The sequence below is a fragment of the Cyprinus carpio genome, chromosome B1 (genome assembly GCF_018340385.1).
Source record: "Cyprinus carpio isolate SPL01 chromosome B1, ASM1834038v1, whole genome shotgun sequence".
Classification (NCBI taxonomy): domain Eukaryota; kingdom Metazoa; phylum Chordata; class Actinopteri; order Cypriniformes; family Cyprinidae; genus Cyprinus; species Cyprinus carpio.
In genome coordinates this window covers 9,067,925-9,095,749 of record NC_056597.1, presented here as the reverse complement: position 1 = coordinate 9,095,749, position 27,825 = coordinate 9,067,925, and the positions used below count along the sequence as shown (strand labels likewise).

General features: G+C 35.8%; 1 protein-coding gene across 1 annotated transcript; it reads left to right on the top strand.

Moving 5' to 3' along the window:
• Positions 1-4,973: 4,973 nt before the first annotated feature.
• si:dkey-27h10.2 lies at positions 4,974-25,895 on the top strand. Its single transcript, XM_019075489.2, has 11 exons — positions 4,974-4,992; positions 5,927-6,048; positions 6,331-6,516; positions 6,683-6,811; positions 7,182-7,235; positions 7,625-7,704; positions 7,807-7,900; positions 7,982-8,065; positions 13,486-13,674; positions 13,763-13,849; positions 24,773-25,895. The coding sequence occupies exons 2-10, from the start codon at positions 6,018-6,020 to the stop codon at positions 13,819-13,821; spliced, it is 906 nt and encodes a 301-aa protein (XP_018931034.1). The 5' UTR covers positions 4,974-4,992; positions 5,927-6,017; the 3' UTR covers positions 13,822-13,849; positions 24,773-25,895.
• Positions 25,896-27,825: the final 1,930 nt, after the last annotated feature.

The following is a 27,825-nucleotide window of genomic DNA, read 5'->3' as shown; positions in this document are numbered from 1 at the left end:
TGTTTGCTAATAGCAAGAATTGGACCTTAAAATAAAGTGTGACCGAAATGTATAGTAAGCTAAATGACCGAAAGTGGCCCCATGTATTATTAGCATTGTTAAACCCACTTAGGTTAGATGAATGTGTCTGTATGTATGAAGTCAGAAACATCAATAGTAACAATAATTATAGACATGTTCCAAGTCTGACAACCAAAAGTATTCAAATACTTGGTTTAATTTTGAATAACAAGTCAACATGACATCCTGTTTACTACCCATTTTACCTCAACAGTGTGACATATTTCCAAATAAATGAATGAATGAATAAAATGCAAGGCAGCGCTTAATTTCTCTCTCTCTCTCTCTCTCTCTCTCTCTCTCTCTCTCTCTCTCTCTCTCTCTATATATATATATATATATATATATATATATATATATATATATATATATATATATATATATATATATAATATGCACAAATGAATCTTACACCATAAGACCAGAAATGGTGAGAAAAATAATAAAATAAAATAAAATTGTGATTACATGTCTGATATCTGACTGACTGCCTGTTTGAGGCTGTTTGATAGATCTCAAAAAACATTTGGAGAGATATTTTTCCGCCTCTTGAAAACATTTTATATGTATTGCATGCCACCAAATAATATATTTATAATCAGATTGATGATGATTCCATCTAACTGAAAAGTTTTCATTGTAAACACCTCAAGCAATCCAATTGTGGTCAAAATTAATTAAATTTCAGTATGATTGATGGGACTGGATTCTTTTGGATTGATGCAAATTAGTATACTGTTAAGTAGATTTGAAATGTTTAATGAGTCAAGTACATTACAGTTGAAAATAATCCAAATATGCACTTTAAAAGATTGATAAGATGAGGCCAGTTGGGATTCTAATGGAACATTCTGGAGAACATCTTGAGGAAATGCCAGCAAAAGCAGGGACTGTCTGTGGAAAACGGGAACATCTTGGTCCCAATAACTGAACTCTACATTTGTCATTTGTCATGAATCTAGAAGGCCCTGCAGTTTAACTTTTATTACAAATTATTACAAAATTGTATTACAATAGTACTGGTTCAGCTCTTACAAGTTCAATAACAGCCATATAGTTGTCTCAGTAACTCAGTTCACCTTATTTAAGTAAAAAACTCCTAATATAGCCTACATGGTAAATAATCATCTCTTTCTAGATCCATTTATCCTTTGCTTGATCCTTTGGTCTTTTCTTTGGCCTGTCTGGAGATTGTTTTCTAATGTGGCTTTTATGGGTGTTTTTGTTGAAGCATTAATTGTAAACAGGATGTGTTTTGTGTGGTCTTTAAGAAAAAGTGTTTCATATTCCTGCTTGGACATTCTTCAAAACAGCCTCTTGCAACTTAAAAATTACTTATGCTGAAGTGCTGAACGAACCACATGTGACAAATTATATAAACGGTCACTCTTGGTTTGTCTGGTAAAGATGTGCTGCAAGATCACACAAGTAGATTCAGCTATAGCTAATGCAATCCTCAATCGCAATGCATCATTAGCAAGGAAAACAGCAGCTACAAAGCATATGATTTATGTTTCCCCAATAACCCACCTGCAAATAAAATCTCTTTTTCGTAGTTTTGCATGAGTAGGAGGCTCACAGAGCGTTGCATATAAGTAGAAGCAAGCGAAACAATGTGAACAATGATTTATACAGGCACTGCAGAGAGCGTCTGTCAAACGCAGCCCTCAGGAAGCTTTCATAGACAGGAGGGATAAAGGACAGGCAGCAGGCCAGAGGTTTGAATGCTCACAGTTCTTGACCTTTTGGCATTAGAAGTCTTGTAAGTTCAAACCTCAGCTATTACCAAGCTGAGCTCATCTCAAGTGGCTATACAGACACAGACTGGAGCCCCAACAACAGGTTCCTACACAGGAATGACTTTGGATGCTAAACAAATACCATAAAATTGTCTGTACAAACTTTTAAGTTCTTCATTTAATAGTTTAAGTACAATATATTTAGCACTGTGTAAATGTCATGTTAGAGCCACCGAAAAATTAAGAGTTATTCATATGTTTTGTTTTAGTGTGCCAGGAAAAAATAATTTTGCTAGTAATTGTAATAATCCAGTTAGGTTTTTATACGCACAAGGAGTCCAACAGCAGATGATATGGTTATGGCTACCATTATTATGTGAAAAACGAAAGAAAAAAAAAAATTAGACAAACTTAATGCATAAGAACTGTTGCAACATCTCCCAGACATTAAAAACCACCTTTAAATCTAAAGCAAATGTACTCTGAAAAGTTTTAAGAACTCTTCACAAATGCTGTAGTGTTACAATCACCTTTTTAAGCCAAATTTTGCACACAAAATATATTTCTCCAGGTATATTTGGCATAAAATAAAATAGAATAAAATAAAATAATACAAAAGCCTAAAACGTGGAACACATCCTTGGAACAAAAGAATAAGAATGCATGCAATTACACTGAAAGGGGTCTGTTTCGATTTTCAAAAGCAATGCAAAAGCACCAAAAATCTAAATAAAAGTTTGTGCTAATTTGGTGTATTTTTCATTTAAGACTTTCATGGCTTCATATCATAATCATGTCATGAAGTTTGACAGCCCAAGTCCTCACCCATTACTGTATATTTTAAACAGTGAGCACAATTGACATGAAGCATGAATAGGAAGGGATCACAACAGGATATTGGATTTAAAAGGAAGTTTTGACTGGGGACATGGATGGGGCATAAAATCACCAACATTAACTACTACAACTGTTTTTCTTTCTGAAAAGTATTGCAACAAGAAACCAGCGGGTAATGTGGGCTGAGCTGTCGTATTCTGTCACAGAGCTCATCATCTGGAAAGCATTGCATTCTAACTATTGTGTACAAACATCTGATGAACATCTTAGGAAAAATACAGATGAAACAGCAGATGGGCAAATGGTCTGAAAATGCCAGATGAACGTCTAGGAAATGTATGCTGCTGGGAGGTGATAAGTATTAGATGCTTGAAGTTCGTCTATGGAATAAGACTCTTTTTTCCAGCGGCGGAAAAAAAAATGTTTATGACACCTTAATAAGGACATGATTATAATTTGAATGCTTTTTAATATATAAAAACTTTAGGTTTCGGTATTAACATTCAAACAGGTTTCCACTGAAAGTCTCAAGCCTAAAACATAAAAAAAAGATACTGATTGACATTGATTTCAAATGGCATAAAGTTAATTATTGTACATTCTTTGGCCATTTTGCCTATTTTTCTCTCTCGAAGAATGTTTACTTCAGCGTTTCCAGTTTATAACTTCCACAAAATCATTACATTTCTCTAACAGCCTGTAATATGTATGAATTTATAAAAATGTGGAAAACATATGTAGGAATCTGCCCCCTGAACAACAAAACACATAAAATTGCATCTTTCGCGCCCTTGTAAAAATCACTTCTCATACAGTATGCTCACATATGCCAATTTTTAAAGGAAAAAAAAGTCAGAAAAAAAAACAGGTTGCCAGTTTGGTGCACAACAGAATAGCTTTTCCCCCTTAGGCTACGTGCCTCCACAGATGTTTCATTCAGGGTTTGCAGCATTTGGCCACTCTAAAAGTGCTTCAGCCACTGCATTCCCTCCCATTGTACTGTGAAGGAGAGAGAGAGCCAGTGAGGGAATGACAGGGACAGGCTGTTTACCACCACCCCCTCTTTTCTCCCTGTGTTAGCTTGAGGGAGGCAAAGAGGTGGGGGTTGGGGGACATTGGGGCGGCAGCACAATTGCGAAGGGTCCAGCTTGGAGCTCCGGGCGGCACAGAGGGTCATAGAATGGAGCTGTGCGTCTGGGCCTCCCGAATCCTGAATCCGCCGGGTGGGTGGTCTCCTCTCTCCACACCCATTCTCTCTCTCTAATTCACTCACCCGCTCTCTCGCTCCTCTGCTATCCCAACACCTCCAAGAGAAACGATTAGCTCATCCACTCTGGCCAGCACTTGAGCTCTGATGTGGCAGTCAGTGGCTCATTCAGAGCTAGATTAGAGAGCCTCATGGGCGAGCTGCATGGCCAGGCCCACAGAGGGAGCCGCTGCCTCTGCTGCTGTGCAGTTCTGCTGGTGGGCTCTTTGCACTCGCACTACTAACTGGGTGGCAGTTAGCACTAATCCTGTCACTGATTACCTCTGGCATGAGGAAATAAACAGTAATAATGAATATACAACCTCCTTCCATCAACACGCACAAACACTTTCAAACATTTACAGACCTGTGCTTCTTTTTCCTCATCCCCACACGTCAAGATTACACACACACATTTCATTTGGTCCCCACAACGTAGACAACACACTCATTTATTACCAAATCTGACACTTGTTGTATATTCATTACAACACTTCCCAAATAACACAATAAACTCCATACACAAACATACACTACCGTTCGGAGTTTTTTAATGCATTTTTTTTAAATGTATCTAAATGTTTCTGAGAATTCCAAATTGCATCTTTACTGTCACTTTTGAAAAATTGAATGCATTTAATGTGTGTGTGTGTAATACACTGCGCACACACACACACACACACACACACACTTAAGAAATGAATACATACTTTTGAAACTCTAGTTTACATTTATTCTAGTGAAACAATACATATTTGGTCTACAAGCATTTTATTTGTAATTAAGATCATTTTCTGCCACAATATACAATATTTAGAAAATAAACAAATACTAAAATATATTATTTTACATTAAAACAAGGAAAATACAGTATATAGTAAAAGTATGTTTTTTTTAAGAAATGTGTGTATATTTTAATATAAAGGTGTTTGATACTACAAGAGATGATATCTACATCACAAATCCACTTATTATTACAACAATTATTAATTAATGGTGTTACTAAAGGGAATTCTTCTTGTAACACACTTGTGCTTTCTCATACCTACAGTGACACCTTGTGTCTATATGTGGTTTTACATGGTCCCAGCTGGATTTACTATCAGCCAGGTACTGAACCTGCATCTAATGAGTATCCTGCTGCTGCAGAAATACTGTCACTGTCTTTATGTCTTTTGGTGATACTTTTAAAGGTCATTGTTCCACATTTCATTCATTTGTTTGGCATTTTGTCAAATATTTTAAAATATTCCCCAGAAAAGGAAAAGTATTGAGATGTAAGTGCTGATCCAGCAGTATATTTAACCATGGGCATGGGGTTCTTAAAAAAAAAAAATCCCTGTGTATCCCTTTAAATCCATTTTGTGAATGCCCAAAAGCTCTTTTTTATTTAGCTATTTTCTTACAGCCACCTTCTCAACAATCTTCTGCTGCACATCACAACTATATTCTTTGGTTTTACTTATTTTGATATATGGTTAAGGGAATTTGACTTTGTGTTATCTCATATCTATACTCTTGTGAAAGAGGAAATCATATTTCAACTTCATGTTTGTATTTTTTATACATAAGAATTTCTAGGGGTGCTAATTATCATGACCAATGAATGAATGGAAGATCAAAGGGATAAACAATGCAGAATTATTTTCACAGCGTTCTTTGCTCATATTTACCAAGGGGGCTAATAATTCTGTATAATTTGTGTACTATTATGTCAGTTTGAGCTACTAATATGCACCCTTAAAGGGTTAAATAAAGATATAAAGTGTACACTTTAAAAAGGTACCACCCCAGTGACAGCTCATCCCCCTCCCCCTTTTTTTTGAGAAATTATGAAAAAATACTCTTATAAACATAACTTACAAAGTGAAATTAATTGTGAATTTAAATTTAATCACTTACCTACAATGCACCACATATGTTCCTATACATCTGTATATTTTAACTAGTTGTACTATGCAAATGCAGTAAACAGGGCTTTACAAAAGAGCACAAGTTCCTTATATGCCTTTTTTGGGTAACTAACTGCTGCATCCTGTGGTAGTCATAGAAGTGGAAGTTATGCGGTTTCAAACTGAGCACTCGCTGTCCTGAGGAAGGAACACACATTTGACTAGACCTTATCTTCTGTAAAGATGTGCTGCACATCAATTCATCTCCTCATTGGTATGTTTAAAGATATATTTTTATTGTTGTTGTTGTTTAAAATTTGCATAACTGCTCAAATTCGAGCAAATAGCTAATTAAAAAAAAGAGCGGAATTAAGATTTAAATCAGTCTTCAAACTAATTGTCTATTTTCCACTGTACATTTGTTGAGTAAGGGCAGAAAATGCTTTCCATTGGTCATTCAGCCATTTTAGTAGATGTAGTTATAATTTACAGATGTAGTAATTTGTATTTTGTTCCTCGTGATGACCTGACCTGACCTTTATCTTGTACAATTCAGGTGCCTTACTTGTCTTTGCTATTGAAAATGTGGCCACAGCCAGGGAAAACAGCACAGAAAATAACACAGCTCCAGTTTCAGTGCCTTCATACACCACCACCCAATTCAAAGAAACAGACTTTACCATTCCAAACGTCACTGTTACCCTGCCAAACAAGACGGCTGTGAATACCACATCAGCATCAGGTAGCTTTTTCATTTTGCTTGATCACTTGTCATTCAAGTGTCCACACTTTATGCAGCAAAATGGTACAATTGGTAGGAGAACTGTAATCCAGTTTATATGACAGCTGCTTGCTTCAACCAAATAACGTTACATCTGGTGATTTTCTTTTTCCTTTTTGGCCAACAGAATTGCCTACTCCACCTCCCCCAGAACGTCCGCAGACCAACAATTTCACCACAGGCGATTCTCTGAAGACCATTGCACAATCAAGCACAATTAATATGATCAAAAGCACAACTATTAGCAAAGCAACTAGTAAGAGAATCAATACTGTGCAAGCATAATAATCATTGATTGTGCCTTTCATCAAAAAAAAAAATTAACACATTTGATTTTGCACAAAAGAGTGTTGTGAGAATTCTGTTTTATCATTTAACTTTAAACATAAAGACTGAGTCATTCTCACACAGGAAGGAAGTGTGCACCTACAGTAGCACACTCTTAAAACTGTCATCATATGCTGAAATAAATTAGTTTTATTAACCACCTATAAATCAATTTATGAAAAAAGTAAATTAGAGCATAAATTTGCCATTCATCTAAATATGTTATTATTTTCTTTGTGCAATGCGTTTATGTCTATGCATAATTATAATTTATATATTTATTTATTTATTTTTTACAGTAACTACAGCAGTAAAAACTACAGTTTCGACAACAACGCAATCGGGGACAAAAAGTGAGTGATTTCTTTTCTTTATTGTCAGTGTTCATTCATGTTTATTTCAGTTTTCTAGTTTATTTTGAATCGGCAGATAAAAACATATGATAACACTTTAATATAGGGACCAACCAATTCTCACTATTAACTAGTTGTTTATTAGCATGCCTATTATTAACATATTAGCTGTTTATTACTTCTTATTAAGCACATATTCTGCACAAACATATTCTACATGCCTTATTTCTAAACTTAACAACTACCTTACTAATAAGCAGCAAATTAAGAATTTATTGAATCATAGTTAATGGTTTGTTAATAATGAGAATTGGGCCTTAAAATAAAGTGTGACCAAAGATGTATTTTTTTTTTTAGTTATTCTTACTGTTTGTCTTTACTCTCAACAGCTTTTATAGTTATCTTTATTATTGCCATTCTGTGCCTTGCTGGGGTATTAGTTTATTGTTGCCTTAAAAAGAAATCTAGGGTAAGACATTTTTAATAAATTATTACTAATCGTGAATTTGATATTTTATAATCATTACAATGGATATATAAACTACATACTGATAATGTTTGTCTAATGCAGAAGTACTCTGTGGACTTACATCCCAAACACGAAGATGCTCAGATCCCACTCAGCACAGTGGATGCAGAGGTGTTTGACACCACATCAGTCAAAGGTACGGGACATTCTTAACTTTCTACCACCACAGGGATTTCTCTGCTTACACTGACCTTGTGTTCTACACTTGTTCCCAAAGATATGCAAACGTTCACTCCTGTCGAGTCCACCGAGCCGCTTAAGGACCCTGCGCCTGAATCTGAGAAGCCTGAGGGAGAGAAAGGTAGCCTATGCCACAAGCAGCTGATTTCTGTCAAATACTCTACATTTACATTTAGTCATTCAGCAGACGCTTTTATCCAAAGCGACTTACAAATGAGAACAATGGGAGCAATCAAAATGAACAAAAGAGCAATGATATGCAAGTGCTATAACAAGTCTCAGTTTCCTTAACGCAGTACATGTAGCAAGGTTTTTATTATTATTATTATTATATAATAAAAGGAAAACAGATAAAGAATAGAGCAAGCTAGTGTTAGAGGAGTTCAAAGTTAGTGTTAATGTTAAATACTCTATGACAATCACTTCATCTTGAGAAATACATTATAGTCTGATTAATTTTAACACAGTTTCGTAATATGTGTTCATAAATGTGTGAAGACATATAAAGAAGAAGCAACCATATGAAATAGAAGCAACCATATGAAATACCATATGAAATAGAAGCAACCATATGAAACGAGTGTGTGTTTGTTCGTGAGAAAGCTGCCATTTCTGAACCCAATACAAAAGTTAATATGGGTAGCTGTTATTAAAAACTGATAAATGAAATTAATTAAATACTATTGTGCAAAAGTTGGGGGTTAGTTATATTTCTAAGGGAAATAATATACTGACGCTAAACTTTGAAACGGTGATAAAAGTTCCTAAAGTACTGTATTAAACTCTACTGTACTAAAGTGTAATAAGAATGATTTGTCTAAGTCTCTTTTAGTCAAACCAGTGACTAGAACCCTACTGTTGAACTAGTTGCAATAACAGAGCGCTCCACTGGATGGACTTCTAAGACAAGAGTATGTAGCTGCCAGTCTCTCAGTAAAGAATCCTACATTTTACAACAATGATAAAACAGTGCTAACAAAAAATGAACATGAAAAAAATCGAAAAAAATCTGTGGTATTCTCAAATGTATGGCTGATCCAGTTTCTTCAGTAAACTCAGTTTATGGAAACTCCAAGATTAAAGCAGTGCAATATCCAAGAATCGCCAATTTCAGCTTCAATACTGACAGGAAAAAAATAAAAATAAAATAAAATCTCAATACTGAGAAAAAAATTCAGTCTTGTGCTGATATTCTTGGTGTCTGCCACAAACCATTATCTGAACTGAGCCTGCATGGACATGCTTCAATGTTTCAATGCCTACAGCATTTAGGAAATAGCCACTTTTGACCAGAAGCATCTGGTCTTTGTGTCTGATCCTTTCCATCTGGAAGACCCATAACAGAAATAAAGATGCCTTTGGCTGTCTGGGTTTGCAGATAGTGGTTTTATTTATTTATTTATTTTTAAGAAACACTGCTCAGAGTTGTGAGCTCATATCACTTTTTATTTATTTGGGATAATATCAACAATCCCAAGACTACTGAAAATAGTGAATATAAAAGAAAATAGTGTGTGACTGCAGTTCACTGGAAATAATGACAGCATACGTTTCACCCTCACAACTTTTGCAACAGGATATTACACTATTTGACTAGCAGTCTAGCAGTTTGAGGAACTTCAGAAGTTCCCTTATTAACAACATTGTCGTTTTTCAGCAGTGCAAAACAAGAGATTATTTATTCATACAATATCACTGACAGAATCAAACTGAGATTAAATATCTATATATATATACAGTGGTGTGCAAAAGTGTTGGCCCCCTTCCTGATTTCTTATTTTTTGCATGTTTTTCACACTTTAATGTTTCAGATCATCAAACTAATTTAAATATTAGTCAAAGATAACACAAGTAAAAACAACATGCAGTTTTTAAATAAAGGTTTTTATTATTAAGGGAAAACAAAATCCAAAACTACATGGCCCTATGTGAAGAAGTGTTTGCCCCCCCGTTAAAACTGTGGTTTATCACACCTGAGTTCAATTTTTCTAGCAACACCCAGGCCTGATTACTGCCACACCTGTTCACAATCAAGAAATCTCTATTGCCTGGAATACACCAAGCCGACGGTCAGCCGTCGGGCAGTTTTCGTGCGTCGGCCGACTAAATCTTCTCAGTGTGTTTCGCACCGTCGGCTGAAATTGGTCCTCGTCGGCTTTGTAATGGCCGACTCGACATGTTGAATCGGTGTCTGGGCTTGTCAGTCAGTCGGGCTATCTGATCATTCTGATTGGCTGTTCAGCCAGCGAACCAGTGCTCTAGAAGAAAAAAAATGGAGGTGACGGAGCAAGTAAACAACGAAGTCAACGGGGACATACTTGCTTTTCTCATTTGTTTGCATTTCTCGTGATTATTTCTCGTGCTGACATCGCCAGTGCCATTTGCAACGCTGACATTTCCGAAATATCAAAAATCCGTCTGTGGATAGCGAGACTCTGATTTGCTTTTTCTTTGTATATGTTTTGGATCCTTGTAGCTTCTTCCGGTTTCCCGCTTTGAGTAACTACTGCCAAGACTACTGCCACCTGCTGGTACGGAAAGGTATTGCCTACGCAGGCGCAGAACGGATGTGCTAGTTGGCCGTTGGGTGTCGAGAATTGGCTTGGTGTGTCAGGGCAAATCTGGACCCAGATGCTGCTGACGTGAGCCGACCCTGCAGTCTGCTTTCGTTGCCACTAGTTCGTCGGCGTTGGCTTGGTGTGTTCCAGGCTTTAAACAGGACCTGCCTGACAAAGTGAAGTAGACCAAAAGATCCTCAAAGGCTAGACATCATGCCGAGATGCAAAGAAATTCAGAAACAAATGAGAAAGAAAGTAACTGAGATCTATCAGTCTTCAAAAGGTTATAAAGCCATTTCTAAAGCTTTGGGACTCCAGCGAACCACAGTGAGAGCCATTATTCACAAATGGCAAAAACATGGAACAGTGGAGAACCTTCTCAGGAGTGGCCGGCTGACCAGAATTACCACAAGAGTACAGCGACGACTCATCCAAGTGGTCACAAAAGACCCCACAACAACATCCAAAGAACTGCAGGCATCACTTGGTCAGTGTTATGGTCAGTGTTCATGACTCCATCATAAGAAAGAGACTGGGCAAAAATGGTCTGCATGGCAGAGTTCCAAGAAAACTGCTGCTGAGCAAAAAAACATAAAGGCTTGTCTCAGTTTTGCCAGAAAACATCTTGATGATCCCCAAGACTTTTGGGAAAATACTCTGTGGACTGACGAGACAGAAGTTGAACTTTTTGGCAGGTGTGTGTCCCATTACATCTGGCGTAAAAGTAACACCGCATTTCAGAAAAAGAACATCATAACAACAGTAAAATGTGGTTGTATTGTGATGGTCTGGGGCTGTTTTGCTGCTTCAGGACCTAGAAGACTTGCTGTGATAAATGGAAACATGAATTCTGCTGTTTACCAAAAAATCCTGAAGGAGAATGTCCGGCCATCTGTTCGTGACCTCAAGCTGAAGCGAACTTGGGTTCTGCAGCAGGACAATGATCCAAAACACATCAGCAAGTCCACCTCTGAATGGCTGAAGAAAAACAAATTGAAGACTTTGGAGTGGCCTAGTCAAAGTCCTGACCTGAATCCTATTGAGATGCTGTTGCATGATCTTAAAAAGGTGGTTCATGCTCGAAAACCCTCCAATGTGGCTGAATTACAACAATTCTTCATAGATAAGTGGACCAAAATTCCTCCACAGCGCTGTAACAGACTCATTGCAAGTTATTGCAAATGGTTGATTTTGTTTTCCCTTAATAATAAAAACCTTCATTTAAAAACTGCATGTTGTGTTCACCTGTGTTATCTTTTACTAATATTTAAATTTGTTTGATGATCTGGAACATTCAAGTGTGACAAACATGCAAAAAAATAAGAAATCAGGAAGGGGGCCAACAATTTTTCACACCATTGTGTATATATATCAATAAACAAAAACATTCACTTGATACTGCATGCATTTCTCAAAAGTGCTTCTGACCTTTATTAATGTCACTTTCATATTTCTTGGTCATAGGATAGGAAGAAATTGAATAATGCTCTATTTATAATTAATCATTTATATTAGTACATTTAAAATACAAAAAGCAAAACAGATGACATTAAGACTTTTGGCCTTTTGGAGTGAATTCATGTTAAACTAGTCCAGATCCTGGTGTTAATGGGACAGTTCACCCAAAAATTAAAATGCTATCCTCATTTCTTCATCCTCATGTCATCTCAAGCATGATTTCTTCGGTCACACTTTATTTTAAGGTCCAATTCTTGCCATTAATAAACCATTAACTATGATTTTTGTCACAATAAGCTCCCAGTTTGCTGTTTATTAATAGTTAGTAAGGTAGTTGTTAAGTTTAGGTATTGGGTAGGATTAGGGATGTAGAATATGGTCATGCAGAATATGTGCTTTATAAAAAAACAATATGTTATTAATAGCAATTGTTCCCTATACTAAAGTGTTACAATTTCTTCTGCTACAGAACACAAAAGATTATTTATGTATTTTGCCTATACAATTTTATTATGTTATTGATAGCAATTGTTTATTTTTGTATTTTGTTTATACAATTGTGAACTCATTTAAAAGTAAATGCCACGTTACAAACGGGTATTTTGCCTATACAATATGTCCCTATATTAATAATTCTAATTGACTCATTTGAGGCCAGTTACAGACCTCAGTTTCTCTTCATGCTCCCTGTAATCACGCAGTATGGTTCTTTTTCCCACCAAAATCTGCTGCCTGTCATTGACAAGCTCCACAGATTCCTCTTTAGGAGCTAATGGGTCTCAATCAGTTTCCTGGCTTCAGCGGCTTTACTTACTGCAACCGCCTCCAGGTCTAAATCAACCACATGGTGGGAGAGAGTGAGTAACAATGAGAGAGGGAAAGAAAATGACCATGGAGGGAAAAATAAAACAGAAGTGTGCATTGCAATGACATAGTGGCTAATGGTTTTACGATGCCTCTTTATCCTGTAAGTGCTTACTTTCCAGTCACAAGGCTGTTTCTACCACCTGCTCATTCGGTTTCTCCCCCTGCTCATTTTTAAGATTTACTTCACTGAAAATAACAGGAAGCATGAGATATCCTCAGGTTTGAGACCACTGAGGCCAGACACCCAGGTGTTTTGTGTGCAATTGTGTTTTTAAGAGTAGTTAGACTTTTCGGGAAAAGTATAAATAGTGAAGTTTAAATATTTGAAGAGATTATTTCAGAGTAAATTTGTTTTTCGATTAAAAGTAGCTATTATACAGAGAATTTTGGTTTTCATTTAGTTTGATGAACATTTGTTTTGGTGTTGGTGTGAATACATTTTAATAGTAATTTTTTTATCTGAACTGAACTTCATGCTCTTGTATGTGTGACTATATTCTTTACAATTATAGAATTTTTTTTTAAGCTTGTGGAAAAAAAGAAGTCTTTTATATAATGTAAAATGCCGTTCTATGATTTTTACTATGTTACACTTCTTTGTGTGAGCCATTATAATAACCCACAGCCAAAAACTAATTCTTAAACATATTCCCTACAGAATCAGCTGATGTTAAACAAGAAAACCAACAGAATTTATCCAGCACTCAGGCCACAGAGAACCCAAAGGATAAAATGGAGGGGCTGACCGTAGTGGATCTGACTGATGGAGAACCGACGATCTCCACCAAAACCTCAATGGAATCCCTAGATGATGTTCTCAATGAAAACAACAGCAACAATACAAGAGGTTAGTGAGACTGAGAGAACATTTCTAATGTTTCAGTTAGACTTTAATACTATCTCTCTCTATTCACCGTTTTTTCTTTTTGTTTCAGTCAAGGGCAATGGGCATGATTTCACTGAAATCTCTATTGATGCTTTACTTCTAAAATAAATCAGGTTCTTCCCAGCATTTTACAATGGTAGGTGTTTTCCAGCAGTCCATGCAGACACATTATGTACATACAGTGCTGTGCTCCATTAGAGATACTCAAGCAAAGGGTATACTTATACAAAACAGTATACTTTGATGATTATTGTAACTAAAAGCAGCACTATAGGGCATAAATCACACATTTATATCATGATTCAAATTGATCAGTCCAAGCAAATTTCACGTTTTACTCATGCAGATATGTGGTAGAGGGCATTCCATCTCTCATCACATCATATCCACAGATGCCGCTTCAGGTCTCATGTCATCAGACACTTGAGAGATATACCACAGCTTTAATTCTCTCTGTCAGGGAGTTTTCTGCACACCTGTGCCCCAGCAGGTTAAGGCTTTATTTCTGTTTGCAGCTCCCAGTGAAATTTGTTCCTCTGTTAACAGCTGATGAGAGACCTTCATCAGCATTTCAGTACATGATGCCCCACGGTATGGACAATGGAATGCTCCATTCAGGGCTCGACATTTTCGCTTGTCAGCTTGTCCGGGACAAGTGAATGTTTTGGATGGGCAAGTGGAAGAGAAATTTACTTTCCCAATCGGACAAGTAACTTGAAAATGTCAGTACCAAAAACAATAATAACTGCCTTAATTTGTGATATAGCCTTTGTTATAGAGGTGTGTGATATATTTTGTTTGCGGTAATATCGTAATTGTTGTTTTAATGATGTGCGATTTGACATTATCGAGTATATTGCAAAAATCAAACAAAACACACCTACAGAATGCATGCACACATTAAACGAATACGTAAAGTAGTCTAGTAGGTTGGACTAGTGCACATGTGCGTTCTTTCACTGCATGATTCAGTATTAAAATGCATGAATAATGATCAGAAAATTCAAGATATGGGGGCAGAAAATGTATACAGGTCCTTCTCAAAAAATTTGCATATTGTGATAAAAGTTCATTATTTTCCATAATGTAATGATAAAATTAAACTTTCATATATTTTAGATTCATTGCACACCAACTGAAATATTTCAGGTCTTTTATTGTTTTAATAATGATGATTTTGGCATACAGCTCATGAAAACCCAAAATTCCTATCTCAAAAAATTAGCATATCATGAAAAGGTTCTCTAAACGAGCTATTAACCTAATCATCTGAATCAACTAATTAACTCTAAACACCTGCAAAAGATTCCTGAGGCTTTTAAAAACTCCCAGCCTGGTTCATTACTCAAAACCGCAATCATGGGTAAGACTGCCGACCTGACTGCTGTCCAGAAGGCCATCATTGACACCCTCAAGCGAGAGGGTAAGACACAGAAAGAAATTTCTGAACGAATAGGCTGTTCCCAGAGTGCTGTATCAAGGCACCTCAGTGGGAAGTCTGTGGGAAGGAAAAAGTGTGGCAAAAAACGCTGCACAAAGAGAAGAGGTGACCGGGCCCTGAGGAAGATTCTGGAGAAGGACCGATTCCAGACCTTGGGGGACCTGCGGAAGCAGTGGACTGAGTCTGAAGTAGAAACATCTAGAGCCACCGTGCACAGGCGTGTGCTTTTGAACCAGAAACAGCGGCAGAAGCGCCTGACCTGGGCTACAGAGTAGCAGCACTGGACTGTTGCTCAGTGGTCCAAAGTACTTTTTTCGGATGAAAGCAAATTTTGCATGTCATTCGGAAATCAAGGTGCCAGAGTCTGGAGGAAGACTGGGGAGAAGGAAATGCCAAAATGCCTGAAGTCCAGTGTCAATTACCCACAGTCAGTGATGGTCTGGGGTGCCATGTCAGCTACTGGTGTTGGTCCACTGTGTTTTATCAAGGGCAGGGTCAATGCAGCTAGCTATCAGGAGATTTTGGAGCACTTCATGCTTCCATCTGCTGAAAAGCTTTATGGAGATGAAGATTTCGTTTTTCAGCACAACCTGGCACCTGCTCACAGTGCCAAAACCATTGGTAAATGGTTTACTGACCATGGTATTACTGTGCTCAATTGGCCTGCCAACTCTCCTGACCTGAACCCCATAGAGAATCTGTGGGATATTGTGAAGAGAAAGTTGCGAGACGCAAGACCCAACACTCTGGATGAGCTTAAGGCCGCTATCGAAGCATCCTGGGGCTCCATAACACCTCAGCAGTCCCACAGGCTGATTGCCTCCATGCCACGCCGCATTGAAGCAGTCATTTCTGCAAAAGGATTCCCGACCAAGTATTGAGTGCATAACTGAACATAATTATTTGAAGGTTGACTTTTTTTGTATTAAAAACACTTTTCTTTTATTGGTCGGATGAAATATGCTATTTTTTTGAGATAGGAATTTTGGGTTTTCATGAGCTGTATGCCAAAATCATCAGTATTAAAACAATAAAAGACCTGAAATATTTCAGTTGGTGTGCAATGAATCTAAAATATATGAAAGTTTAATTTTTATCATTACATTATGGAAAATAATGAACTTTTATCACAATATGCTAATTTTTTGAGAAGGACCTGTATATTTATATCATTTCGTATAGTTGAACAATATCAGACGAAGATCAAGCGCCGTTTTTTGCTCCAAAAATCAGCATGATTACAAATTTGATTTTATACGACAGTTCAATAAACAAGAAGTTGATATCAAGAGACTTACGTTTTAGAAACCATATTGCCTGTTTTTGTTCTATTGCGCCAACAGAAATAATTCCAAACACAGCCACAGCACTGTTTTGCATCTCTGAGCAACATGGCGGTGTTTCGTTCCTGAATGAATCAACCGTTTAAATAATTTGGTTCAATCGCAATGACACGCTTATTAACAGTGACTTGATGCCACCTACTGGCGGTTTTAATTTCACATTTAAAGTTTTTTTTTTTTTTATATAATTTCAAATATCAGTATTCAACATTTAATGTATCAAAACATAATTTATTCATTTGTAACTGCAGGTTAAAGCAGTCCATGTCCCTCAGCGCTACATTAAACAGTGGATAAATATATCTATTCCACTTCAGATGCAGCTTCTGCATTTCCTCTGCATTGCAAAGATCAGTTTTGTTGATACTGATTTCACTTTATTATTTAGTTTATTATTTTATTTAAAAAGAAAAATCTAAAATCTAACTAAATAAACTAAATGTGACATGCTCACAAAATCTACTACATATTCTCTATAACAACTATACCCAGACAACCACATGAGATTGCTTAATGTCAAGCCATGGCTCCACTGATCTTATATATTAAGGAGTTATTTCAAAAGTTATTTTTTTTGTTTTGTTTCAGGAATTTTATTTTTTTAGCAAAAATATATATTTTTGTGTAAAAATAAAATAAATAGGCTACATACTATGACATTTTGAAAATGGTCTACCTTTTGTAATACAATACGTAATAAAAATTTTAATATTTCTGTAAAAAGACAATTTTCTCAAACTTTTTTAGACCCACATGTAGAGTATAGGTTATTATTACAGATATTACAGATAAAGCACAGCTTACATAATGGTCACACTTTATTTTAAGGTCCAATTCTCATTATTAACAAACCATTAACTATGACTTTTGCCTCACTAAACTCTAAATTTGCTGCTTTTAACGGTTAGTAAGTAGTTGTTAAGTTTAGGTATTGGGTAGGATTAGGGCTGTAGAATATGGTCATGCAGAATATGAGCTTAAGTACTAGTAAATAGCCAATATGTTACTAACAGGCATGCTAATAAACAACTAGTTAATAGTCAGAATTGGTTCCTACACTAAAGTGTTACCAAAATAATTATACATACTAATACTATACACAGACAAACTATAATTAGCAGAAACTAAGGAAAGATCCACTCATTCAAAAAACAGAGACAGTTGAAGAATCAAAGGGAGGAAACAGAGAGTAAACCTCTCATTCATTCCAGCTGGTCTGGAACTGATGGACGGGTTGGAGACATGAACTTGAAAGAGGTCATGTTCTCCCACCCCCATAGATAACAACTAATGACCATGACTGCTCATAAAGCAGTATAATTAGCTAGAGCCCCAGGGACTATTATATAGGGTATTATTTTCCAATAAGGGTATGCTTTCATGTGCTCTCCAGTCATTGTCAGGGGCTCCGTTTCCAGGTTTTGGGAGTTGATAGGACTCTCATAAATGCTTCAGTTGCACCTATACACATTCACTTTAAGGTGCTTAGTCTACTCAACAGAGAGAAAGAAAAACTAGACAGCAGTATTTTATCAGATAAACAGCCGTTTGTCTCTATACATGGATTTCCAAGTTTATAGACAGGACACATAATCTACAGAAGTTTAGTAATAGCGTCTACATTGTTGGCCAATGGTGCTCTGTCTGCTCTAACAGCAATAATGCAATCCTTTCAGTTTTAATTTCTAAAGACTTACAGGTGTGCGATGGAGTTCGTTCACTAATTTCTAAAGACTGAAATGACAAATGGTTAGTACCTGTCCACGACGTTAATGGATTCCATTTTAAAGGGGTCATATGATGCGATTTCAAGTTTTCTTTTCTCTTTGGAGTGTTACAAGCTGATTGTGCATAGATAAGATCCTTGAAGTTGCAAAGACTAAAGTCTAAAAAAAAACAAAGAGATATTCTTTATCAAAGTTAAGACTCTGCCACGCCCCCCTAAAACAGCTCATTCAAACACGCCCCCACATCTCTACATCACGATGTGGAAATATTTGCGCTATGCTGCCCAAATGTTCAAAGAAAGAATGCGTGATTTCAGTAACCGCAGTTAGTGTTGAAGCAGCCATGTCAGGGAGATGCTGTGTGTTTCTAGGCGAAAGCAAAAGCCCTTTAGCACTTCTGAAAGTAGATGCATTTAGGATCTTTAAGATTACTTACAACAGAACAGCAGTGCATTTTATGGACAACCGTTTCATGAACCTAGGAGAGGAGGCAATTCCGACGAGTGCTTGCGGTGTTCGGCCAATCACAATGCACTGGTTCAGTTGGCCAATCATAGCAGACTGCGCTTGTCGGAAGGTGTGACTTTGTATAAAACAACGCGTTTGAGAGAGGCGGGGCATAGAGGACCTACAATAATGTACAATATTTGAAAAATTATGCATTTTTTGAACATTAAAGCATGTCAACATATTCTGTTACACCAAATACACATAATAATGATCTTTAAAAAAGCATCATATGACCCCTTTAAAACAACAAAGAAAAAGATCTGAAACTCTGAAACCTTGAATCTTTAGACGTTTTTTAGGGGTGGCCTGCCCAATACAATCTAATGACAAAGAAGCCAAGTCAATGCTAGATTAACAGTAAGAATCTGACACTCGCCCAGGCCTGAACAGTATTACACACTGTGCTTTGGTGTGGAACTAATGTGTGTTTGTACATGAACACATGCAGTTATTGACTACCAGCGTTTTGATGTGGTTATTGTCTCACCTGGCCAGGTGTAACTTCGGATGAGTGGGAAAGAGAGAAACTCAGTACCAGGTGGTGCCTTCTGGTTTTAGTTGAAACCTGCATACTTCGATGTAAGCTTTTCCTATAAGCTGTCTGTAACTTTACTTAGCAATTGCAACAAAAACATTTCACCATATCAGAAATAATAGATGAGGTAATTGTGTTAGGTGGAAGAAGCATACTACAGTAGGTCACTGGTAAAGTTTAGTTCTCTTTGATGGTGGTAACTGTTAGTTATTTGTTATGTTTCCATGGTTCCATTGATACATTATGGTTTTATTTATAAGATTAACCACACAATGTCTCAGTGGGATGTTAGTTTTTGTATGTACACAAACACTGATGATGACTTTATTTGGTGGCAAGAGAAAAAGCCATATTTGGGTAGTTTTTCAAAAGTGAATGTGGCAAACAATGTTCTTAAAGACTTCCTCTTTGCAGTTCAAACAGTTTAAAAGGAGTAGTCCACACTATTTACTTACCCTTGTGTCAATTTTCTGTTTTCTGCAGAAGACAAAAGAAGATATTTGAAGAATGCCTTTATCCATACAATAAAAGTCATTGGTTGCAACAAGATCAAACTCCAAAATGGACATAAAAAGTTGTGTAAAAGTAATTCAAACAATTCCACTTGTGTAAACAAAGTCTTCTTCATCATCTTCTTTTCCCAAATTATATTCTTTGTTTGATGAATAGAGTGAAATGCAAATAGTTATTCACTTTCAAATCAAACCATTTATTAAGCCCAAATCAAAATAGTGACCCATCAGTAATATCATACCCCATTGATTCTTGTGCCATGATGTCAAGTCATATGGCACACAAGAACCAATGAGGATGGACATTACTTTTAAAAGATCTTCTTTTGTGTTCTTCAGGAGAAATTAACCTTACATGAGGGTGAGTAAAAGATAACAGACTTCATTTTCGGGTGACCTATTATTTTAAATGTGTGCAAAACCTGTTTTTGTAGAACCTGCTGCATCTTGCTATAAAATACACTCAATGACATGTGTCATAAACATTAAAGTGCTGAACATCCAAGGCCAATAAGCAATAAGACTTAGAGAATTTGGGTTTAGGTTGTTGGGAGTGTGCGTTCATATATTTAGCTACTTTATCCCCTCTCATATTTCTAAAGCTTCTCCGATTCACTCTCAGTGAGAAGTCATGAAAGGATTTTTTATTTTTTTGTTGAGACCACACCCATGTACTGTAGGTCTATCCCACCACAGTGACCCAGCAAGCCTACGTTTGATTCACGTGGGGAACATCCATCAATGTCCCTACAGATCTCCCTGCAAATCCTCACACCTTCCTTGATTGCAGCTATTTTTACTGAACAGGATAAAAGATATTTAATAGGCCCGTGAGTAGAGCCAATGACTATTCTTCAACAGTTGTGAGGCAGAAAACTTAAAGCTCGTTCTCACCCACCTGTTCAAAGACCATGCAACCTTTCATTTTTATAAAAAAAAAAAAAAAAAAAAAAATCAATTACATTGACATTGTTTTTCAATTTTTCATTTGATTGATGGCTGTTTGCAAACCTGACAAAAATGTAAGCAAAAAAGAAGAAAGCATAATGTTTTCCCTTACTGCGTTGTTGTCATACAGTGGCTGTCAGACTCAAAGTTCATCTATATTTTGTCGTTCTCCAGCTGTCCTTTCGCTTAGGCTTTTTTTATCCACCCCGTGCTACTTGTACTTTTAATGATGGCAGCTTTCAGTGGGGATACATTTTCTTGGGTGACTTTACAAGCAGTGAAGTCATTTAAGTGGGGTGATAATTGGTTCATGGCAAACATTCTGGATATTTCAAACTTCCTGTGAGTTTCTTGGAACTTCTGTGTGTTTTCTTTCATTCTTGGATTTCATTTTATTTTTATATAGTAGTAGTTTATGTTGCTACTACTAGTTTTGTGAAGAAAACTTGAAACTAACAGGTGCACAATTTATACTGCTATTTGTTTTGGTGGTTTTTCTAATGTATATTTACAAAGAAAAAAGTCAATTTCCTTTTTGGAAGTCTAGACTGCCTCATTGTGTGTTCACACTGGTGAATACATTGTTTGGCTTTACAAGGTAGGAGGGATATCTTTTCTAACATGAACCAGGTTGCAATTCTTTAACACACTGTATGCAATAAAAAACACCACCCAGCTGCTCTGAACAACCAACACAAGTTTGACCACCACTGAAGTCTAGTCTTGTTTGACCAGTCAAACAGAAGTGCCCAGAAGGGAATATTTCATGGCATCTGAGTTCCATATGTGGACTCTTAATATTCCTACAGTAAAATGATCAACTTCCGAGAAAATAACTAAACACATTTGCATGCACACCAATATGCTGATAACTACAGAAATCAGCTTATTGAAATAAACTATTTGATATTTAACAATAACTCGGCAATGCAAGAAACCTGTTTCTCCTCTCATGTTGGAATAAGTACCAACTCTCCTGCTGTTCAAGATGAGAACGCATTTTTATAATTTCAGAGTTTACATAATTTGTCTCTTCAGATAAGCTGCAGCCTCAAGCTGTACATTTATGTATACATACAGTATATATATATATATATATATATATATATATATATATATATATATATATATACTACTGAAATGTATACTGACATAATAAGTGTTCATGCATTTAATATGGATGTCTGTTCACACAAGTTTTCTTCATTTGCTTGACATGTGGTTCGTCTTCTTGGTGGGAACTTAATGAAAGGACAAAGGTCAAGCAATTCTAATTAGAGAGCAAACTGTCAATGAGCTCATGGACATTTTTCAGATACAACATTTCAGTAGTTTCACTTAAGTCTATACGGACTGCAGTGTTCCACAATTCAAAACACTACAATGACAGAAAAAGTGAAAGGGCTGCAAAATTTACTAAATTAAAAATTGAAATCGTGATGTGGCTTAGTGAGATTACCAACCTGCAAAGGCTATGATTTACATAAATATGCATGAAATAAGTATTATAATTAGTTAAATAGATGTTATTAATCTATTTCTTAATAAATATATATATATATATATATATTTTTTTTTTTTACAGTGAAATAGTATGGTATAGTATGACGGTACAGTAATATTTCTTATTTGTTAATATTTGAAAATAAAAATCATTTAAAAAAATAAATAAATGGTACCCTTAAAATATCTTATAGGCCTTTTTAATTTAAGTAATAGTTCACCACAAAAATGAAAACTCTCTCTATCCACCTTTTTTCTGAATGTGGAAGTCTCATGCGCCTCATCTGGTGTTTCTAGTCAAATTAATAGTACAACTTAAGCCATCGCACATTTTTATACTTAGTTATATTGAAAAAAAATCTGTTTAATATATTTATTTGATCTTTATACCCCTATTTTAACATGGATTTCTATGGACACCAGAACATGAGAGCATCCAACCAGAAGGTGGATAGTTTGAATCTAAAGATAATTTACTTTATAATTAACTAAGATAATTAACTAATAAACAACTATTTTATTATAATCTGTGACATCCTATTTTTTTTTTATTTTTTTTTTTTAATAATAAACATAGCTGACCTTCCACACACACAGTTTCAGGCACATGTCTGACTGATGGGTCTCTGAAAAGACAGAATTCACAGGAAGGGCATCCGATAGCACATTCTCTCTCTTCCAGCTTTCTATTCTAGTGTCCTAGAGCAGCGGCTTCACAGGCCTGGCTGTGATCAGGCCACTGCTGAAAGATAGATACCTTCACCTGCCCGTATCTGCCCTGGGCATCACAGCCACATTCCTTACAGTGGGATTGACAGGACACCCCTCCACCAACACAGACTCTTTTAACTGCTAAGAAAAGACTTCACAAGGCAGCTTTGGCATGATGGCTGGAAGTACAATCTTACATCATGTTAACTTTTTAAGATTTATTTGAATATCCTGTTATTCAGTCATTTGAAGAAGCATTCTTAGTTATTTATGCTTAGCTGAATCCGCTGTCAGAGAATAGTATGTAAGCCATTCCTGACTCAAAGTAAAAAGTAAAAAGGTAATTGTGAAAAAAAGTTAAAGTTGCGGTTACAAGTAGCAATAACAAGAAATAAAGTGGCAATTATGCAAGATAGAGTTGCAATTGTAAAATATAAAATCACACTGATATAGAAAGTCACATTATGAAAAATTGTCTCAATTTACAATTATTCATGTTACAAGATTTATTTGTAACTGGAGAAAAGGTGTTTGATTGATGCTCACTATCGGTTGATTTGTTAGCCTGTCAGAAGATCAGATTTTTTTTTTTTTTTTTTTTGCAGATAAAACTGAGTAATGAATCTCTAAGCAGTAGGTTTTGTGTAAGAGGTAACACTACTTTCACAAACTCATCCCTTCAGGATGTGTCCTTCTTGGATTATGGGATACACAAATCACACTTTTCACACCTGGAACCAGACATGAGGTTGTAAGAAAGACACTTGAAGTGTAACCTCAGCCTCAGGTCTGAACTAAATGATTTACTTTTATCGCAAAAGTGGATTCCAAAGATAAAAATCCATGAAAATGTGGCTTCGGTGACCTTAAAACTGAATTACAAATGATATATGTGTACCTCAATTTAGAAACTACAACAACTGCTTTACACTCTATCTGTTACATTTAAAGTTAAGTTGAGTATCTTAAGCTTAAATCTAGAGTGGGAAGGGATAAAAAGTTATTGAGATGGACATTTAAACTGGCTCTACAAACCTGCCCTAACAACTCTGATATAATTAGAGGTTCCACTTCAGTTTAACAGACTGGGGCTCTTAGATTAGTCCTCTGGTTTTGTCTTGATAAATCCTTAAAGGAATGTCCAGTCTTCCAGCTACCTGCTTTCCTCTCTCTATTTAAGGGGGGTTGGGAGATTGTTATCTCAGGCTCAGTTTACTATGTACCCCAGCTCAGCCTGACGAATCTATTCTGATGTGTATGGTCCACTCTTGCCTTTGTGTAAGCCTGCAAAAAAAGTATTTGTGTTAAATCGGATAACAAGCAGCTTTTCAGTTGATAATTGAGTGGCCATTTGTAAATTTTAATACAGATGTCATTGCATGCCATTGTGTGAACAAGCCTACAGGTTAAACAAAACATAAAGCTTATCAGTTCTCAGTGAATGTAAGCATGTCCATGAATGACTCACACATTTATGAAATATTAAAATTCTCTGCCTTTATATCAGTATATGCATTATATGCATTTACTGTATATCAGCTTGTCATGCTTTTTCACAAATAGCATCTATACATTTTAAGTGCTCTTCTTTTGTCAAACAGATGTTTTAGCTTGAGGTAAGTGGTCATGTCAAAGGCTAAATACATGTAGGAGGTTATTAGCTGGCTTTACAGCTCATGGGAAAAAAGTAAAGTGGATTTTAGCATTTTGGAGCCTATTTTCTTTTGTCAGCAAAATAATAGTCCCAGTGTTGTATGCTGATGTACTGAATAAATGTGAGAAAAAAAAAATACTATAATTAAAAACAATATCAACTCTCTGTTTTACAGATCTCTGAACCTGACTGATGGATTGTACTGGAACTGGAAGTAACAGCTGAACTAAATTCATTGTTAGAACAACCTTGTTTTTGAATATACATACAGCACTAAGAAAAGTCTGTAAAAACAGGGCCCAATGTATTGTGTTAATGTAAAGGAATTTTCTGTATACATTTTCACTAGTCTTTTACTCATATTTTTAAATGCATTGTGTTGTTTTATGGTTAAAAGGAAATATACATAAACTTAATGGAGTGCAACTTAATGGAGAAACTTCTGCAGATTTTTGTTCCTACATTGTATTTCAATTAGCATACTATTACCTGTTATGTTAGATTTTAATATTGTAACTTGTTAATTATAATTTTGTAAATGTTCAACCAGCTTTTTATTGTTGTTGGCTGTATGTGTAAATGAACAATGTGTACTTTTTCCATGTTATTGCACCTAGATATCACAATTTATTTTCCAAGCAAAAGGATGCTTGGAAAATAACCGAATAATGCAAAACATGTCCCTTTTGACAGCTCCAGGCATTTGAATAAAATAACAGATTGATTCTTTGTTTCTTATATTCCCACCCATTGACAGAGCATATATATCAATATATAAAATTGTTGAGTGTTGACGTTAATGGCAAAAGGGACATTTGTACATTTTTAATTAAAATAGATCTGTATGTAAAGGGAATTCTGTAAAGGAAATCTCATCAGTGCTATAGAGCTCATAGTTCCTCTGTTGTATGTACAGTATACAGTATGTATGTTTAAATGCCTATAACTGTTAACTGTAAAACGATTCATGTAATACAATTTTGGTCACTATTTTTTTTTTGGAATTCAAATTTTCTATTCTTTCTTTCTTTCTTTCTTTCTTTCTTTCTTTCTTTCTTTCTTTCTTTCTTTCTTTATGTAATGCTTTCATTGTTGTAAATATCCATTGAACTTTATGTTTTGGGTTAAAGGCTAGTTTTATTAATTTGTATTAAGATGTGTCTTATACTGTTGTAAACTACACAGTCTAAAGAAAGATATAAGCCTACTGTTGGGTGCAAAATGGGTTTATAATTAGTTGCTTCTGCCTTTTAATAACATATTGTCAAGTAATACAATAAAAATTGATCTTGATCATACATGTCATTCATATTACTTGTAGTTTACATAAATCTCTTTCTTGAAAAACAGTCTTGGTTTTTAAATAAACATGTACTTTAAGTTTAATACCTTATCTTCCTTATTAAATTGTAGTTTATGATATTAAGTCATGTTCTGGCCGCCCATTTTACTTATTACTACAGCTACAGTTCAACAGTAACCACAAAATTAACTTGTCAGGTGTATGTTCTGTCTGTATTACTGTAATAAAGCAAGTTTACTGTAGGAAAACTGTATTAGAAACTGCTTTAAGTACCAAGCAGATGCCAGCATAGATGCTTCCTTGACAAGCCTGTAATAAAAGTTTTATTTCTGGTTTGAAGTAGTTAAGATTGCATTTATGAGTTGCCTCCTCCTACAAACTTTGATACCAGAATACAGACTATCAGCTGTTTCGTGACAGTTGAAAGAACTTCATACTCAACGATATTACAATAAATTATAATAAAATGTTTTACTCATCTATAATGTGTTGTCTCCGACAAAGTGTCTTAATTTAAATTTTACTAAACTTTTTATATTGCCTCCAGTGGCAAATTTCCAGGTGCATACTGGAACACCACAAACCATGTGTGCTGTGTGATAAAAGACAGGAATTAGTTGTCACTTCAGAAAATCAAACACCTGAACATCAGAAGTCCTTGAACTGACATGTTTATAAAAACAAGAGGAAGAGGAATGTGAGGAAGTTGTAGGTGATGTATAGTGAGGGCATCTATGCTGCCCTGTGGATAATATCTAGAATCTTAAATCAAAATCATGAACATAAATAGAACATAAAATAAATGAAAAAAAAGAATGCTTTTAAAATACAAGAAGTAGAATAGGTTGTGCTGATATTATATTTTTAATATTAAATAAATAAGGAATAATTGGCAATGGGTCTTTGTGTTGTGGCCACATTACCACCTCTGGTGTGCATTATTTTCTAATTATTCAGACCAGAGTCAATTATTCTGCTTAAGCTACAGTTACCACACATCAAGACATTGTTCAAATGCATCTCATCCCACACTTCCATTGCTAATTTCAAAATGTAATTTTAGACAAGGAGGTTTGAGCTGTTGATAGCAGACTAATGCAGTTATTAATGCAGAGAGAGCTGTATGCTGTATATGCTCTTCTGTGTCATCCGCATCACAAGGATGCGCTGTTTCTACATGTATTTAGCTTTGATTTGAAATAAAACAGCGCATCCTTGTGGCGCGGAAGACACAGAAAAGCATACGCAGCATACGGTGATAATGAGAGAGAGAGGAGACTGTTGACAAAGGAATTATTGAAAAAAGTCGTTTTTTTTTTTTCGCTTACAAAAAGTGTTCCCGTCCCTTCATATCACCCAGATTGCACGTCTAATGGCAGATGGAGTATTCTGACGATGACTTTCATACCTTTTATGGACCATGACACTGTTATTTATTTGGCAGTCTATGGGACAGTCACAGGCCTCCAGGTTTTCATCCAAAATATCTTAAATTGTGTTCCAAAGACGAACGGAGCTTTTACGGGTTTGGAACGACATGGGGGTAAGTAATTAATGACAAAATTTTCATTTTGGGATGGAGTATCCCTTTAAACATTTGTTTCCATGAAACTAATTGCACATTTTAGAACTTCCGTTAAACAATCAGAATAAAGCATTCAGCAGCCCCTTTAGTCTAAATGTAAAATACTTTGACAACTCAAAAAAAAAAAAAAAAATCATCTAGTATATTCCGAAATAGAAAAAAAATAAATAAAAAAAAAATAAAGAGAAGACCCAAGAGTATGTAAGAGTATGTATGGTCAGCTGATGGACACAGTGGTGTGTGATTGGGAGAAAGGGAGGAGACTGAGGAAAGGTATCACAAGAATGCTGACGTGACCGCAGTGCAAGAGGAGTGGTGCCGCTGGGCAGGCCAGGCAAAA